This window comes from Symphalangus syndactylus, chromosome 13 (genome assembly GCF_028878055.3).
Source record: "Symphalangus syndactylus isolate Jambi chromosome 13, NHGRI_mSymSyn1-v2.1_pri, whole genome shotgun sequence".
NCBI lineage: Eukaryota > Metazoa > Chordata > Mammalia > Primates > Hylobatidae > Symphalangus > Symphalangus syndactylus.
Window position 1 is genome coordinate 33,738,235 of NC_072435.2, and position 16,209 is coordinate 33,754,443.

Here is a 16,209-nt window from a genome sequence, read left to right on the forward strand (position 1 = left end):
CTATGATCCAAAACACTTCCCACCAGCCCCCACCTCCAACACTGGGGATCACATTTCAACATGAGATTTGGGTGGGGACAAATATCCTAACTATATCACACACGCACGCGCACACACACACACACACACACGTATATCCTATCAGTTCAGTCCTTCTGGAGAACCCTGGCTTATAGAGATTTGTGATGACCTGCAATATACCAGGTCCTCATCCCTGGATCCTGTGAATGTCACCTTATAGGGCAAAAGACACTTTGCAGACGTGATGATGGATTTCAAGATGGGAAGAGCTTGTGTGGTAAAGAATTTGTCCCTGGTTCCTGCTAGGAAGCGTCTAAGCCCTTGGAATTTTCCAAGTGCTGTATGTGAGTCTTTGTCATTCATCAGGGCCCTGGACCACACTTGGGTTTATATGAGGCGGAGGCATAGGATGGGGGCTGGTCATGCCAGAAACATCAATCATGAGGGTTGGAATTTGCAGCCACTTGACCGAAAGGGGGACTGGAGATAAAGTTCAATCACAAGGCCAGTGATTCAGCCAATCCTGCCTATGTATTCAGACCCCACTAAAAACTCCCAAGGCCTTGTGATGTGGCTCCTGCCTGTAATCCCAGCACTTTGGGAGGCCAAGGCGGGAGGATCACTTAAGCTCAGGAGCCCGAGACCAACCTGGACAATATGGTGAAACCCCATCTCTACAAAAAATACAAACATTAGCTAGACAGGGTGGTGGCATGTGCCTGTAGTTCCAGCTACTCGAGAGGCTGAGAGGTGGGAGGATCACTTGAACCCAGAAGGTTGAGGCTGCAGTGAGCTATGATTGTGCCACTGCACTCCAGCCTGGGCAACAGGGCAAGACCTGGTCTCAAAAAAACAGACAAACAAAACTGAAACACTGAAGGAGTAATTGGATCAATCCTGCCTACATACTGAAACCCCAATAAAAACTCAGGACACCAAGCTCAGTGGAGCTTCCTGGCTGGTGAACCCATCACCCTGGGAGTGGGGAAGGCATAGAGAGAGTGATGTGTACTGATGTTATGGGGAAGGACACAGGAGCTCTGTGTTTGGGACCTTCCCAGACCTCGCCCTATGTATCTCCTCATTTGGCAGGTCCTGATTTGTGTCTTGTTAAGAAAACTGAAATCAGGGCCAAGCACAGTGGCTCATGCCTGTAATCCCGGCATGTTGGGAGGCCAAGGCGGGTGGATCACCAGGTCAAGAGATTGAGACTATCCTGGCTAACATGGTGAAACCCCGTCTCTACTAAAAATATAAAAATTAGCCAGGCATGGTGGTGGCGCATGCCTGTAGTCTCAGCTACTTGGGAGGCTGAGGCAGGAGAATTGCTTGAACCCGGGAGGCAGAGGTTGCAGTGAGCTGAGATCACACTGCTGCACTCCAGCCTGGGCAAAAGAGCGAGACACCATCTCAAAACAAAACAAAAAACAAAACTGAAATCATAAGTATAGCATTTTCCTAAGTTCCAGGAGTCATTCTAGTGAATTATGGAACCTGAAGGGGTCATGAGAATTTGTAGGCAGTTGATCAGAAATGTGGGTGGCTGGGGTTCCCCAAACTTGTAGCTGGTATCTGAAATGAGAGCAGTCTTGATGAGGACTGTGTCCTTAACCTGTGGGTAGAGTCTGCACTATCTGGGTGAATAGTGGCAGAGCTGCATGTAGAATTACAGGAGGCCAGGAGCAGTGGCTCATGCCTGTAATCCCAGCACTTCGGGAGGCCAAGTTAGGCGAATCACTTGAGCTCAGGAGTTTGAGACCAGCCTGGGCAGCATGATGAGACCACTTCTCTACAAAAAATAAAAAAAAATTAGCCAGGCATGGTGTCATACGCCTCTAGTCCCAGCTACTCAGGAGGCTGAGGCGGGAGGATTGTTTGAGCCTGCAGGATTGCTCGAACTTGAACCTGGGAAGTCAAGGCTGCCGAGAGCCATGTTCGTGCTACTGCACTCCAGCCCAGGTGACAAAGCGAGATCCTGCCTCAAAAAGAAAATTTAAAAAAAAAAAAGCGAAAAGGAACCACAGGAGATCATCTGTATTATCAGGTCAGGCCCTAAATGCAATCCCAAGTGGTCATATAAGAAGGAGGCAAGACCAGCCTGGGTAGCATAGTGACACCCCATCTCTACAAAAAAACTAACAAATAGCTGGGTGTGGTGATGCATTCCTGTAGTCCCAGCTACTTGGGAGGCTGAGGTGGGAGGATTTCTTGAGCCCAGGAGGTTGAGACTGCAGTGAACTATGATCGTGCCATTGCACTCCAGCCTGGGTGACAGAACAAGATCCTGTCTCAAAAAAAAGGTGATTGTGGGGGCATGCATAGAGAGATTTGATACAGAAGAAGTAATTGTCATGGCTGAAGCTAGATGCTACCTTACTGCCTTTGAAGATGGAAGAAGGGTCCGGGAGTCAAGAAAGATGAGGACAACAGCTCTAGAAGAGCTAAAGAAGAGGTAAAGAAACATTTTCCCTTGATATGGTTTGGCTGTGTCCCCCTCCCCAAATCTCACCTTGAATTGTAATAATGCCCATGGATCAAGGGTGGGGCCAGGTGGAGATAATTGAATCATGGGGGCAGTTTTCCCCATACTGTTCTTGTGGTGGTGTATAAGTCTCTCGAGATCTGATGGTTTTATTTTTTAATTTTTTAATTTTTTTTTTTTTTTGAGATGGAGTCTTGCTCTGTTACCCAGGCTAGAGTGCAATGGCATGACCTTCGACTCACTGCAACCTCTGCCTCAGGGCTCAAGCAATTCTCCTGCCTCAGCCTCCCAAGTAGCTGGGATTACAGGCACCTGCCACCATGCCCGGCTAATTTTTGTATTTTTAGTAGAGATGGGGTTTCACCATATTGGCCAGGCTGGTCTCTTGGCCAGGCTGGTCTCGAACTCCTGACCTCATGATCCATCTGCCTTGGCCTCCGAAAGTGCTGGGATTACAAGCGTGAGCCACCATGCCCATCCTCAAGATCTGATGGTTTTATAAATGAGAGTTCCCCTGCACAAGTTCTCTTGCCTGCCGCCATGTAAGACATGCCTTCGCTCTTCCTTTCCTTTCCACCGTGATTGTGAGGCCTCCCCAGCCATGTGGAACTGTGAGTCCATTAAACCTCTTCCCTTTATAACTTACCCAGTGTCAGGTATGTCTTTATTAGCAGCATGAGAACGGATTAATACATCCTTAGACCTTGGTTTTTGCCCAGCAAAATCCATTACAGTAGTGGTGGGAAACTCAAACCCTCCTCCAAGCCAACTGTGTCTGGAAGTCCAGCAGCCTGGCCCTCAGTCCAGTAGGCAAGTCAGTAGGCAAGTCCTGGACTTGCCCAGTGCCTGCTCCAGACTGCAGGTTTAGAGGGATCAGAGGATGGGGGGTTGACAGGTTACAGCAGTGGAAGATTTCCACCTGGCCAGGGAATGTGATGGTGTTCCTTCTATTTCCCGCTCAGCTGATGCTGTTATACAGTCCAGCAGCCTAGGGCCTCCCAGCAGCCTGTAGTTCTACACTCAGTTCTGCACAGAACTAAAAGCTGCCAACCTGTGACTCCCCTGTTGAACTTGTCTCCATGGGAAATTCTTGGAGAGCCCCTAACTCTCCGAGATGGAAGCAAGAAACTGGGAGTGTAGGGTGAATTCGGATCAAAAGTCCCTGGTTGAGAAACCCAGGTTCCATGTAACATACACCCCTCTGTGAATTCAGCTATCTGTATACCTTCCAACCTCCCAGACTTCTTTTTTTTTTTTTTTTTTTTTTTTTTTTTTTTTTGAGATATGGTCTCACTGCATTGCCCAGAAAGGAGTACAGTGACTATATCAACAGGCATGATCATAGCTCACTGCAGTCTCAAACTCCCAGGCTTCAGCGATTCTCCCACCTCAGCCTCCTGAGTGGCTGGGACTACCAACATGCACCACCACACCCACTCTCCAAGCCTTTTTCTTCCTGGGCCTTCTGCCTCCAAAGTCCTACCTTCCCAGCTTCAGCTACTCAAAATTCCATTGTCCCTTGGAAAATCCACCTTCTCTGGAATGTATTTCCTGACCGACACATCCAATAGTCACAGACCCTAGAGGCATGGAGCAGAAGGGACCTGCTCGTTCCATCAAGGTACCCTGTCCCCCACCTGCCTCAAGGGCTTGCCTCAGGATGCCCATAATCTCCACGATGAGGTGACAATCTTCTCAAAGACGGGTGCCACCACTGCAGTATCTCAGGACAGTCCCTCTCCCCAAAGACAAAGGTGGCCCCTCCAAATGCATCAGGTGTCCTCTCCACGCATTCCTCCATTAAATTACTGGTCACTTTGTTCCTGTGCCCAGCTAGACCAGAATGCAGAGGTCCCAGGGGAAAGGACTGCGTCTGACCCATTTCTGTGTCCTCAGCACCCTCTGAGCCAAGACCTGTGCCAGGGACTGAGGAACTAATGGTGTAGAGCGGGAAACTGCCCCTACCTTCAAGCCCTCCTGGCCCAGTGCAAGTTACCCACCAAAGGCCAAGAGGTCACTGAGAGAGTCCAGGGGTCACTCGTAGGGATTAAACTAGAACATCTGGGATAAAGCATAGAATAAAGCATAGAAGATCTCGCCAGAGCCAGGATCCTGGATTCATTTCTCAAATATTTATTGATGCTGCCTCAGGCTGCAAAAACAGCTTCCAGTTTGGTGGAAAATGAGAGAAAACCAAATAGCTCCAGTCCTCAGTCACCTAACCTTGGTTAGGGAGAGAAGTGGAGGCATATCACGGGGACCCAGGAGCAGGGATTTTGGAGCTAGTGGAAGTTAGGTTGGGCCTGCGTGAGTGGAGTTGGGATGAGGTTGCCATGGAGGTCCCAGAGCCCAGGCACTGGGCTGGACAGGGCTATGTTGGGCGGAGTGTTTCTGAGACTCAGCAGCGGTGGATGAGGAAGAAAAACCTCTTTGGCAATCAGCTCCAGGAGCCAGGGAGGTGAGCAGCCCCCAGGATACCACGTGCTGCAATGGGCGTGGCTCCGGGGCACTGGGCGGGGTCAGCAGTTGCGCCTTTTCTCACAGATCCAGCCGTCCTTCTCGCTGTCACACGGTGCGTCGTTCCACAGCCCCGTGTGCAGCATCATGACGCAGTTCTCGCGCCCCCGAGCGTTATTGGGCTCTCCCTGGTTCCAGTGGCTACAGTGGTTGAGTGGGGGTGTTGCTGGGAATCTAGATGGAGGATGAACTCGGGGTCCCGCCTTCCTCTCCAGGCTGTAGCCTGTTTATTGCTTGGGTCTACTCTAGATACCCCAACTGTCTAACCTGAGTATACACCTGGTATATAACTTTTTAACGCCCAGAATTTAACCTGAGGACAGTTCCTGGGGTCCAGCCTGCCCATCCCTAAGCATGGAGCCCTAGCCGAGGGGTCCCTGAGATCTAGCCAAAGCATGTCCTCTAGAGCCTAACCTGTCTCCCTCCCCAGGTCTCCCCAGGAGCCTTTCCCTCACCTGAAGCTGAGAGAGACTCCGTCCACCCACTGGTAGCCCTGAACCTTGCCCAGATGGCGCACAGCCCTCAGGCCCAGCCAGTAACCACGGCCACGCGCGTTCCGAGTGAGGAAGCCCTAGAAAGGAGGGGACATCTGAGCCTGCAGAGTCCGCCCCGCCCCGCCGCACCGCCTGACCACGCCCCCTCCCCCTGCGCACCTGCTCATCCAGGCCCCCGACGATCACCAGGTGCGCGCTGGCATCTGCGCAGTGACCCTGCGCCGCCGCCCACGTCGTCTTTGGCACAGAGAAAAAGTAGCAGGAGCCCTCGAAGGACAGCCACGACGTGGGGCACGGCTCGCAGGAGTCTGCGGGGTGGCGAGGGTCAGAGAGGTCGTGTGCTTCCAGGGGGAAAGCACCGAGAGGATGCAGTGGGTAGGGGTTCGGCCCCGCGGGCTCAGGGGTGGAGACACAGAACCAGGCCAAGGTCCAAGAGGGACAGGGTCCACTTACACCCTCACAGCCCGCCCCCCACCCCCCGTCTCGCTCACTGTTCTGGAGCCTCACGGCCTCCAGCGCCCGAAACAGCTCAGTGCGGACGTCCTCACGGTCCCTGCCGGCTGCAGCCAAGCCCTGGGTCACTGCGGGGTCAAGGGAGCGGGGATTATGGCTGGGGTCAGGGCCAGGACCAGGGTCATGACTAGCTAAAGGTCAGGACCCCTGTCTGTGGTCATTGTACCCTCGGTGCCAGGGTCCAGGATGGCACAGGGTCAAGGGCGGTTACAACTGGGCAGGGTCCGGATGTGGCTGGTTCTAGGAGTAGCAGTCAAGGTCAGAATGCAGCGTCAGGCTCAGGACGGGGTGCATGATCGGGGTCGGGGGTCAGCACTCAGGACGGGGTCGGGGTCGGGGGACGCCGCCAGGGCTCAGGACTGGGGTCGCGTCGGGCCCTCACCACGCTCACGCAGTTCCTGCAGGGCGCTCTCCTGCTCCATCAGCTTCGCTCGCGCCTCCCCAAGCTCCGCGCGCGTGGTCTGCAGCTGCGCCTGCGTCCCCGAGCCTGGGAGCCGCGGGGTGAGAGGGGCGAGGGCGGCGAGGATGGGGCGGGACTTCGGAGACCAGCCCGCCCCGCACCACCCGTCGCAGGCCTCGGCCCCGGCCCCCCTCCCATCGCGGCCGCAAGACCCCCTCCCTGCGCCCACAGCCTCGGCCACGCCCCCTCACAGCAGCTGTGGCAGGCTCCGACCTCCTCCTTCAGGGCACCCAGCGCCGCCCTCTGCTTCGAGGCTGGAACGACCCCCGCCCCAAAATGCATGCCCCTCAGGTCACTTGGGAGGACTCAGGAGACCCCCTTCCCCACCCCGGGGCCAGCCTCAGGGACCATAGGGCCCCCACGCACCCGAGACTCCATCTCCGGGGTCTCAGACGCTCCCGCCCAGCACGCCCCGGGGGCCCAGGCGCCCCGCTCTGCACGCACCGTTTGTCCTCAGCAGGTCCTGGCCGTCAAGCAGCGCCGCGCGCTCCGTGGAGGCTGCGGAGAGAGGCTCCTGCAGGCGAGGCCGGAGACTCGGGAATCCTTCCCTCGCCCGGGGGGTGCAGGGTCCCCCAACTCGGGACCACGGAGCGGGCGGGCAGGCATACAGCTCACACGATGTGCACACACGCCGATGGGAGACAAACGCGCGGGGACTCGCACACATACATGCACGCCATGTGCACACGCGTGAGTGCACACGGCCCAAAGATGTACACACACTCTGCTCACACTCAGACTGGAACAAGACACCACGGTGCAGCTGGTGCACCATGCAGTGGGGGTTTTGTGTCCCCAGTGGGGCCGGACGCAACACCTCCCCATCGAGAGTCACTCACCCTTGGACAACAGGATACTCAGAATCACAGCCCAAAGGACTGTGGTGACCAGGACAGCCAGGGCCAAGAAGAGGGGTCTCCTGCTCCAGTGCACCCAGCGTCCCCAGGGCCCTGGCATAACAAGGACGGCATGCTGGGTCCCCCAGGACTGAGCCCTGGAGGCCAGAGTTCCTCCCAGGAAACAGATTCAGAGAAGTTAAGTAACTTGCCTATGGTCACACAGCTTCTAAGTGGCAGAGTTGGAATTGGACCCTGGTCCAACTGGCTCTATGGCCTGTGGTGTCTCTCCTGCACCCACAACCCTGGCTTGTCTCGACTCTTCCCTCCTCTCCCCCATTAAACCCCAGACACCGAGGCAGGGATGGGGCAGTCTCCTTGCTCATACCTCCGGGGACCTCCTCGGAGCTGCGGCCCCACTTGCTGTACCTGGTGGTGTCCATGGCTGTGCAGGCACCCAGTCCTGGGCAGAGATATAAATTTCACCCCTGTTCTCACTGGACCTACGCACTCCCTTCCTTCCTTCCCATTTTCTTGGCCTTAATTCCTGGCAACGGGAATCCACGGACCAACCACAGGATTGGGCCCTTTCAAGGCTGGGCTGGGCTGGGCTGGGCTGGAGTGAGGCGGGGCGGTTCCAGCCTCCTGGTTCTGCCACTGCAGCTCCATCCCCAGGCTGGTCCTGGAGGCTTCTCTTTGGAGCTTAGTCCCCATCTCTTATGGACCCGGGGCTGGGTTTTATCCCAAGAGGGACACAGTGAACCCAAACAAATTGTGACCCCTGCTGGCTCCTGAGAAAGCCCCCTCAGGCACAGCCCCCCAGGCCAGTTCAGGTCCCTTCTCAACTCCCCTGCAGGTGTCTGCAGAGGCTGGGTTTGAACCTGACCTTGATCCAGTCCCTCTGGACCAGAAGGGAACGAACAGGTTTGTTAGGGAGGTAGCCAGCTGAGCTGCAGGATTCTACCACTGTGTGGGTTCTAGGTGGCTTCTAGAAGCCTTAGTTCTCCCCACTGTAAAGGAGATAGAGATGGGCCTCTCTCACAAAGATGCTATGATAAAGAAACAAGACAGTCTCGCTGGCTCACGCCTGTAATCCCAGCACTTTGAGAGGCCAACGTGGAAGGATCACTGAGCCCAGGAGTTCCAGACCAGACCGGCCTGGGCAACATAACAAGACCCTCATTTCTGGCCAGGCGCGGTGGCTCACGCTTGTAATCCCAGCACTTTGGGAGACAAAGGCAGGCGGATCACGAGGTCAGGAGATCGAGACCACGGTGAAACCCCGCCTCTACTAAAAATACAAAAAAATTAGCCGGGCGTGGTGGCGGGCGCCTGTAGTCCCAGCTACTCGGAGAGGCTGAGGCAGGAGAATGGCGTGAACCCGGGAGGTGGAGCTTGCAGTGAGCCGAGATCGCGCCATTGCACTCCAGCCTGGGTGACAGAGCGAGACTCCGTCTCAAAAAAAAAAAAAGAAAAAAAGAAAAAAAAGATCCTCATTTCTACAAAAAACAAATATGAAAAAAAAAACAAAAATTGAAAAAATAAAAAAAAGAAAGAAAATGAGGTTATACATGTCTACCTAGCACCATTTCAGGCACATCAAAAACTCTCAGTGTTCATGCATTCTTTCAACAAACATTGAGCACCTGCCGTATGCCAGGCATTGATCTTGGAACTGGGGCCACATCAGAGAATAAAATAAGCAAAGTCCTCTCTTCTTGGAGCTAATATTCTAGAAGTGTGGGGAGACAGACTCCATACTCAACGTAATAAACATAATTGAAAACATAAGTTGTACAGCATAGTAGTTCTCAGCTGGGGGCAATTATGCCCACCAGGGGACATTTGGCTATGTCTGGAGACACTTTTGGTTGTCACAGAATGTGTGTGTGTATGTGTGTGTGTGTGTATGTGTGTGTTTATGTGTGTGTATGTGTGTGCGTATGTGTGTGTATGTGTGTGTATGTGTATCTGTGTGTGTATGTGTGTGTATGTGTGTGTGCGCGTATGTGTGTATCTGTGTGTGTATGTGTATGTGTGTGCATATGTGTGTGTATGTGTGTGTATGTGTATCTGTGTGTGTGTATGTGTGTATGTGTGTATCTGTGTGTGTATGTGTGTGCGTATGTGTGTGTATGTGTGTGTGTATGTGTGTGTGTGTGTGTGTGTGTGTGTGTGCACGTGCGCACTCCAGGCATCTGGTGGGTAGAGGCCAGGGATGCTGCTCAAAACCCTATAATGCATAAGACATCCCCCATAGCAAAGAATGATCTGACTCCTAATGTCCATAGTGCGAAAGGTGGGAACCGCAGTATACTCTATTCAAAAGTCATAAATGCTATGAAAAAATATTAAGGGAAGAAAAAATCCAGTAGGATAAGTGCTTGGCAGGACTGGGATGGGCACTAGGCAGTGGGCATGGCTAGGGTGGCCAGGGCCAGCCTCACTGACAGGATGAAATGTTGAGCACTTAATAGAATGTTCCAGCCCCTCTTGTAGATATGTAAACACACTCCATCTTCTTGAGCCTCTCAGAAACCCTTACCCATTTTTCCATTTGAAAATTTTATTAGAGCCGAGGCACAGTGGCTCAGCTCTGCAATTTCAACGCCTTGGGGAGCCAAGGCAGGGGGATCGCGAGACCAGCCTGGGCAATGTAGCAAGACCCCATCTTTACAAAATTAAAAAAAATTTTAATTACCTGGGCATGATGGTGTGTATCGGTAGTCCCAGCTGCTCAGGAGGCTGAGGCTGGAGGATCGCTTGAGCCCAGGAGTTTGAGGCTGCAGTGAGCTGTGATTGTGCCCGCTGCACTCCAGCCTGGGTGACAGCATGAGACCCTGTCTCAAAAATAAATAAATACATAAATAAATAAATAAATAAATTGTACTTGATGTCTATTTCCCCCCTCTTCTTCCAGGAATGAGAGGCATTCACAATAAAATGAAATAAAAAAAAAAGAGGATTTTGTAAAAGAAAATGGAAGGGAAAGGAAGGTGAAGAAGAAAACACACATCTAAAAAGACAAGCCTTGTACACAAAACACAGCTCAGGGTGTCAGGCTTCATACCAGCATCTCCTGGTTTTGTTGAGGCAGGGAATAGGGTCAGACACCCAGCAATGTGCACCTGACTCTTCCAGAGTAATATTTTGGGGTGGGGTGGGAGAGGGGGACGTGCAGAATTAAGTCCTCATGAAAGTTGCCATAAATGGAATAGCAATTGGCTGTCACTGAGCGGACAGTAGATGGCTTCCTGGCTCAGGGAGTGGAAATGAAACCCCACAAGAATTGCACAATCTCTGTCCAAGGCAACCATCGGAATGTGTTCTGGGGAAAGGATTTACATGGAAGTGTTTGATCAGCCCTTATGGAGGAGATAGAATTAGTTCATTTGGGAAATCGGAGGAGGTTTTCTGGAAGAGATAGCATGAGACGTGTGGCTTCGAGGACATATGTATTGTGGACAGAGAAAGGAAGGACACACCAGGCACAGGGCACAGCCAAGGCGAAGGCAAGGGGGCAGGAAAGTGGGGCTCAGCTGGATACACCTGTGGCTGAAGCTGCCTTGGCCAGCCAGGGCGGAGCTGTCCAGCTTAGTGAGGAAGCCAGAAGGCTGCCCATCAATGTCCCGTGCCCAGACCTCGCTGCGGGGCAACTGAGAGGGGAAGAGAGGTTCTAGAAGGAGGCAGCAGACCTCCACTCTCTACCCCTGGCCTAGGACAGGGAAGGGAGGCCTGATTCTCGGGTGGGCGGGGAACATGTAACCAGTGAATTTGAAGGCAATATGATGAGTCTGGGAAGTATAGAAGACTGTGAGGACCACTGGAGACACTGGCTGAGCCGGGAGGGCTTCCTGGAGGAGGTGATGCCTGGGGAAGGAGTCAGAATTATTCCAGAGGAGATGGATACATTAAAGAATGGCCCCAACATGGTATCAGCACATGCAAAGATTGGGAGAGTAAGGGAACAGGACTTGTTGGAGAAGCTGAGACTAATTCAGGGGCAGTCATCTGAGGCTAGGGTGTCAGCTGGGGTCACATCACACAAGGACCTGAAGAGCAGGGAGAAGAGGTTTGGGCGAATGTGGGAAGAAGGTGAAAGTCACAGGATTCAGCTCCAAGGCCATGACCACTCTGGTTTCCACTCTCTGCAGAGATGAGAGGGTTGCTGTAACCAGGGAAGCCAGCCTACTGCAAAGGGCATATGGTGTATTGGTTGTTGCTCTGAATTTTGGCTTTGCTTTTATTTTTTATTATAAAGTATGCAAAGAGGTATGCAGGAAAAAATGAAAACGCTTATGCCTTCCACTCAGCTTTATCAAGTTTTGACATCTTCACATATTTCAGATCTTCTTAAAAATCATCACGTAACAAATAACATAATGTAACAAATAACATCACATAACAAACATAATAACATAACAAATAACATCACATAACAAATAACATCATCACATAACAAATCATAGCAAATAGAGTGGAGGTCTCTTGTACCCCACCCTCCTCTTATTCCCCTCCCCAAGGCCACTGCCCTCCCAAACTTGGTGTTTATCCTATCTTAAAATGCTTTAATTACACATCTTTCAATGGTGGATATATTGGGCTGTTTTGCACATCTGGGAGCTTTATTAAAATGTCATCACATGGTCTATATCCTTCCGGAACTTGTTTTTGTCCTCTCCACATTACAATTATGAGATATGTCTATTCAACACTCAGTCTTCATTTAAAATGAAGATAAGCACAAAAAATAAATGCTTAGTAAACACAGAACAGGATAAAGCTTCCTTAATTTGAGAAGTGGCAATTTCCAGGATCTTACAGAAATGTCTTCCTTAATAGTGCAACATGACAACCATTTTTGGTAAGATCCAGAACAAATTCAAAATGTCCACGGTGTAGTGGATTGAACAGTGTCCCCCAAAAGCAATGCTGGGGCTAACTGTGGTGGCTTACACCTGTAATCCAAGCACTAGGCTGGAGAAGTGCTTAAGGCCAGGAGTTGGAGACCAACGTGGACAACATAAGAAGATCCCATCTCTAAAAAAAAATTTAGCTGGGTGTGGTGGCACGTTTGTAGTCCCAGCTACTCAGGATGCTGAGGCAGCGCAATCTCATGTCACTACACTCCAGCCTGGGCAACAGAGCGAGATCCTCTTTTTTTTTTTTTTTTTTTTTGAGACAGGGTCTCACTCTGTTTGCCCAGTGGCAGAATCACAGCTCACTGCAGCCTTGACCTCCGGGGCTCAAGTGATCCTCTTGCCTGAGCCTTCCAAGTAGCTGTGACTGCAGGGGAGCACCACCATGCCCAACTTTCTTTTTCTTTCTTTCTTTCTTTCTTTCTTTCTTTCTTTCTTTCTTTCTTTCTTTCTTTCTTTCTTTCTTTCTTCTTTCTTTCCTTCCTTCTTTCTTTCTCTTTCTTTTTCTTTCTTTCTCTTTCTTTCTTTCCTTCTTTCTTTTTCTTTCTTTTTCTTTCTTTCTCTCTCTCTTTTTCTTTCCTTCTTTCTTTCTCTCTTTCAGCTTTCTTTCTCTTTCTTTCTCCTTCCTTCCTTCCTTCTCTCTCTCTCTTTCTTTTTTTTTTTTGACAGAGTTTTGTTCTTGTTGCCCAGGCTGGAGTGCAGTGGTGCAATCTTGGCTCACTGCAACCTCCGCCTCCTGGGTTCAAGCAATTCTCCTGCCTCAGCCTCCCAAGTAGCTGGGGTTACAGGCACATGCCACCACTCCTGTCTAATTTTTTTGAATTTAGTACATGTGGGGTTTCACCATGTTGGCCAGGCTAGTCTTGAACTCCTCATCTCAGGTGATCCCCCCACCTCGGCCTCCCAAAGTGCTGGAATTACAGATGTGAGCCATGGCACCCAGCCAGTTTTTCTATTTTTTTGTAAAGATTCGATGTCACTTTGCTGCCCAGGCTGCTCTCGAATTCCTGGCCTCAAATAGATCCTCCTACCTCTGCCTCCCAATGTGCTGGAATTATAGGCATGAGCTTCCTCACCCAGCCCCTATCTCTTAAAAACAAAACAAAGCAAAATGAGAGGAGAGAGACACAGAAGGAAGATGATGTGAAGAGGTAGGAAGGGAGAAAATCACCACAACAGAAGCAGAGATTCTAGCAATGGGTGTACAAGCCAAGGAACGCCAAAGGTTGTCTGCAACCACCAGAATCTAGAGACACGCAGGGAAGGATTCTCCCGTACGCGATTCAGAGTGAACACGGCCCTGCTGACACCTTGAGTTCAGACTTCTGGCCTTCAGGACTGTGAGAGAATAAATTTCTGTTGTTCAAAGTCCCCACTTTGTGCTACTTTGTCATGGCAGCCCTAGCTCACTGAGTCTGGCTGGATAAGGGGTAATTTCTGTGAGCCTGCCGAAACGTCTTACTCAATAGTGAAATGTGAGAAGCATATTTAGTAAAATCAAGAACACGATAAAGATGCCCCTCTTGCTATTTTGTCGATGCAATAAGGAAATATAAAGAATTAAGACCTGTAAATATTGGAAAGGATGAGTCAAAGCTGACAATTTTTGGAAGCCGCGATCTTGTATCTAGGAAGTTCTAGGGACTTATGGACTAATTAAAGATCTTGGCCGGGCGCAGTGGCTCACGCCTGTAATCCCAGCACTTTGGGAGGCCGAGGGGGGCAGATCATGAGGTCAGGAGATCAAGACCATCCTGGCTAACACAGTGAAACCCCATCTCTACTAAAAATACAAAAAAAAAGTAGCCGGGCATGGTGGTGGGCGCCTGTAGTCCCAGCTGCTCGGGAGGCTGAGGCAGGAGAATGGAGTGAACCTGGGAGGCGGAGCTTGCAGTGAGCGGAGATCACACCACTGCACTCCAGCCTGGGCGACAGAGCGAGACTCCATCTCAAAAAAAAAAAAAAAAAAAAACAGGAGCAGCTTTCTTACATTGCAGCAGTGAGTATTTGCAAATACAGGAGGAAAGAAAACCCTCTTGATCTTGCTATGTTGCCCAGGCTGGTCTTGAACTCCTGAGCTCAAGCGATCCTCCTGCCTCCCAAAGTGCTGGGATTATAGGCATGAGCCACTACAAGAAAAATTCTTGAACATTAAAGAATAATTATAGGAAAAGTAACTGGGAGGAGGTGAGCTATTAATTTAGAAATTAATATTGGAACTGTGAACCCGGGAAATCTGAGACAGGTCTCAATTAATTTAGGAAGTTTGTTTTGCCAAGGTTGAGGACACATGCCCGTGGCACAGCCTCTGGTTGTCCTGAGGACAGGTGCCCAAGGTGGTCAGAGCAGTTTGGTTTTATACATTTTAGGGAGATATGAGACATCAGTCAACATATAAGATGAACATTGGTTCGGTCTGGAAAGGCGGGATAACTCGAAGCAGGGAGGGAGACACCTTTTTTTTTTGAGACAGAGTCTCGCTCTGTCGCCCAGACTGGAGTGCAGCGGCGCAATCTCTGCTCACCGCAACCTCCGCCTCCCAAGTTCAAGCAGTTCTCCTGCCTCAGCCTCCTAAGTAGCTGAGATTACAGGCATGCGCCACCAGGCCCGGCTAATTTTGTATTTTTAGTAGAGACAGGGTTTCTCCTTGTTGGTCAGGCTGGTCTTGAACACCTGACCTCAGGTGATTCGCCTGCCTTGGCCTCCCAAAGTGCTGGGATTACAGGCGTGAGCCATTGCGCCCGGCCTATGCTGCACTTCTTTTGCTGTGTGTTCCTTGTTTAAATTCTTTTAAACCAAGAAGGCAAGAACCGAAGTCTCACAACGGCCATCAACAATATCAGCCGTCACGCCTCCTTCAACTCTTCTAAACGATAGCAGGTTTCAGATCTCTGCTTGTCTTTCATGATGTTGACAGATTAGAAGAGTATCAATCAGGCAATGTGTTGAAGGGGGCACGGTTTGGGTTTTTCTAGTTTTTTTTTTTTTTTTGAGACAGAGTTTCACTCTGCCGCCAAGGCTGGAGTGCAGCCGTGCGATCTCGGTTCACCGCAGCCTCCGCCCCCTGGATTCAAGCAATTCTCCTGCCTCAGCTTCCCAAGTAGCTGGGACTACAGGTGCTCACCACCAAGCATGGTTGATTTTTTGTATTTTTAATAGAGACAGGGTTTCACTACGTTGACTGGGCTGGTCTCGAACTCCTGACCTCAGGTGATCTGTCCATGTCAGCCTCCCAAAGTTCTGAGATTACAGGCATGAGCCACCGCGCCCGGCCTTTTCTAGTGCTTGCTGATGATTCTAGTGTTTGCTGAGGTTGTTAGTTTGCAGTTAAGAATGTAACAAAGGTGAAGAGCCCCCTTCTAATCACATCCTATGGGGGGCAGAGTATCATAGCCATGTGAATGTGCCTGATCACTGGCGATGCTAACCTTGGTTAAGGAGGTATCTACCAGGTTTCTCCACTATGGAGTCACTATTTTGCCTTTCCATACTCTCTTTCATGCATCCTCAGTGGGGTTGATACTGCTCCCAAGGGGAAGAAAACTGATTCTTTGAGGGGCAAAAAAATCTTAGATCATAATGTCTTCGTGCCCTCCAGAACTCAGCCCTACTGAACAAAATATTATTCCTTAATATTTAATTTGGGAGAGGATTAGGATATTTCTTCTTCTTCTTCTTCTTCTTCTTCTTCTTCTTCTTCTTCTTCTTCTTCTTCTTCTTCTTCTTCTTTCTTCTTCCTTTCTTCTTCTTCTTCTTCCTCTTTTTTTTTTTTTTTTTTGAGACAGGGTCTCACTCTGTCCCCCAGGCTGAAGCATAGTGGTGCAATCTTGGCTCGCGGCAACCTCTGCCACCCAGGCTCAAGCAATCATCCCACCTCAGCCTCCTATGTAGCTGGGACTACAGGCATGAGCCACCACACCCGGGTAATTTTTTGTAGAGATGGGGTTTTGCTACGTTGCCCAGGTTG

The 16,209-nt window shown here is 50.7% G+C and overlaps 1 protein-coding gene across 2 annotated transcripts; it reads right to left on the bottom strand.

The window, feature by feature from the left end:
* Window positions 1–4,620: 4,620 nt before the first annotated feature.
* CLEC4G (C-type lectin domain family 4 member G) lies at window positions 4,621–7,781 on the bottom strand. Of its 2 annotated transcripts, none has more exons than XM_055240269.2 (9): window positions 7,712–7,781; window positions 7,327–7,437; window positions 6,932–6,985; window positions 6,679–6,741; window positions 6,410–6,514; window positions 6,006–6,095; window positions 5,674–5,822; window positions 5,476–5,591; window positions 4,621–5,161 (listed from the first exon to the last, which is right to left on the bottom strand). In XM_055240269.2, exons 1-9 carry the CDS (start codon window positions 7,764–7,766, stop codon window positions 5,023–5,025), a joined length of 882 nt encoding a protein of 293 aa, XP_055096244.1. In that variant the 5' UTR covers window positions 7,767–7,781; the 3' UTR covers window positions 4,621–5,022. The 2 variants fall into 2 exon arrangements, with proteins under 2 accessions (XP_055096244.1, XP_055096245.1); XM_055240270.2 differs by having other exon boundaries at window positions 7,748–7,774.
* Window positions 7,782–16,209: the final 8,428 nt, after the last annotated feature.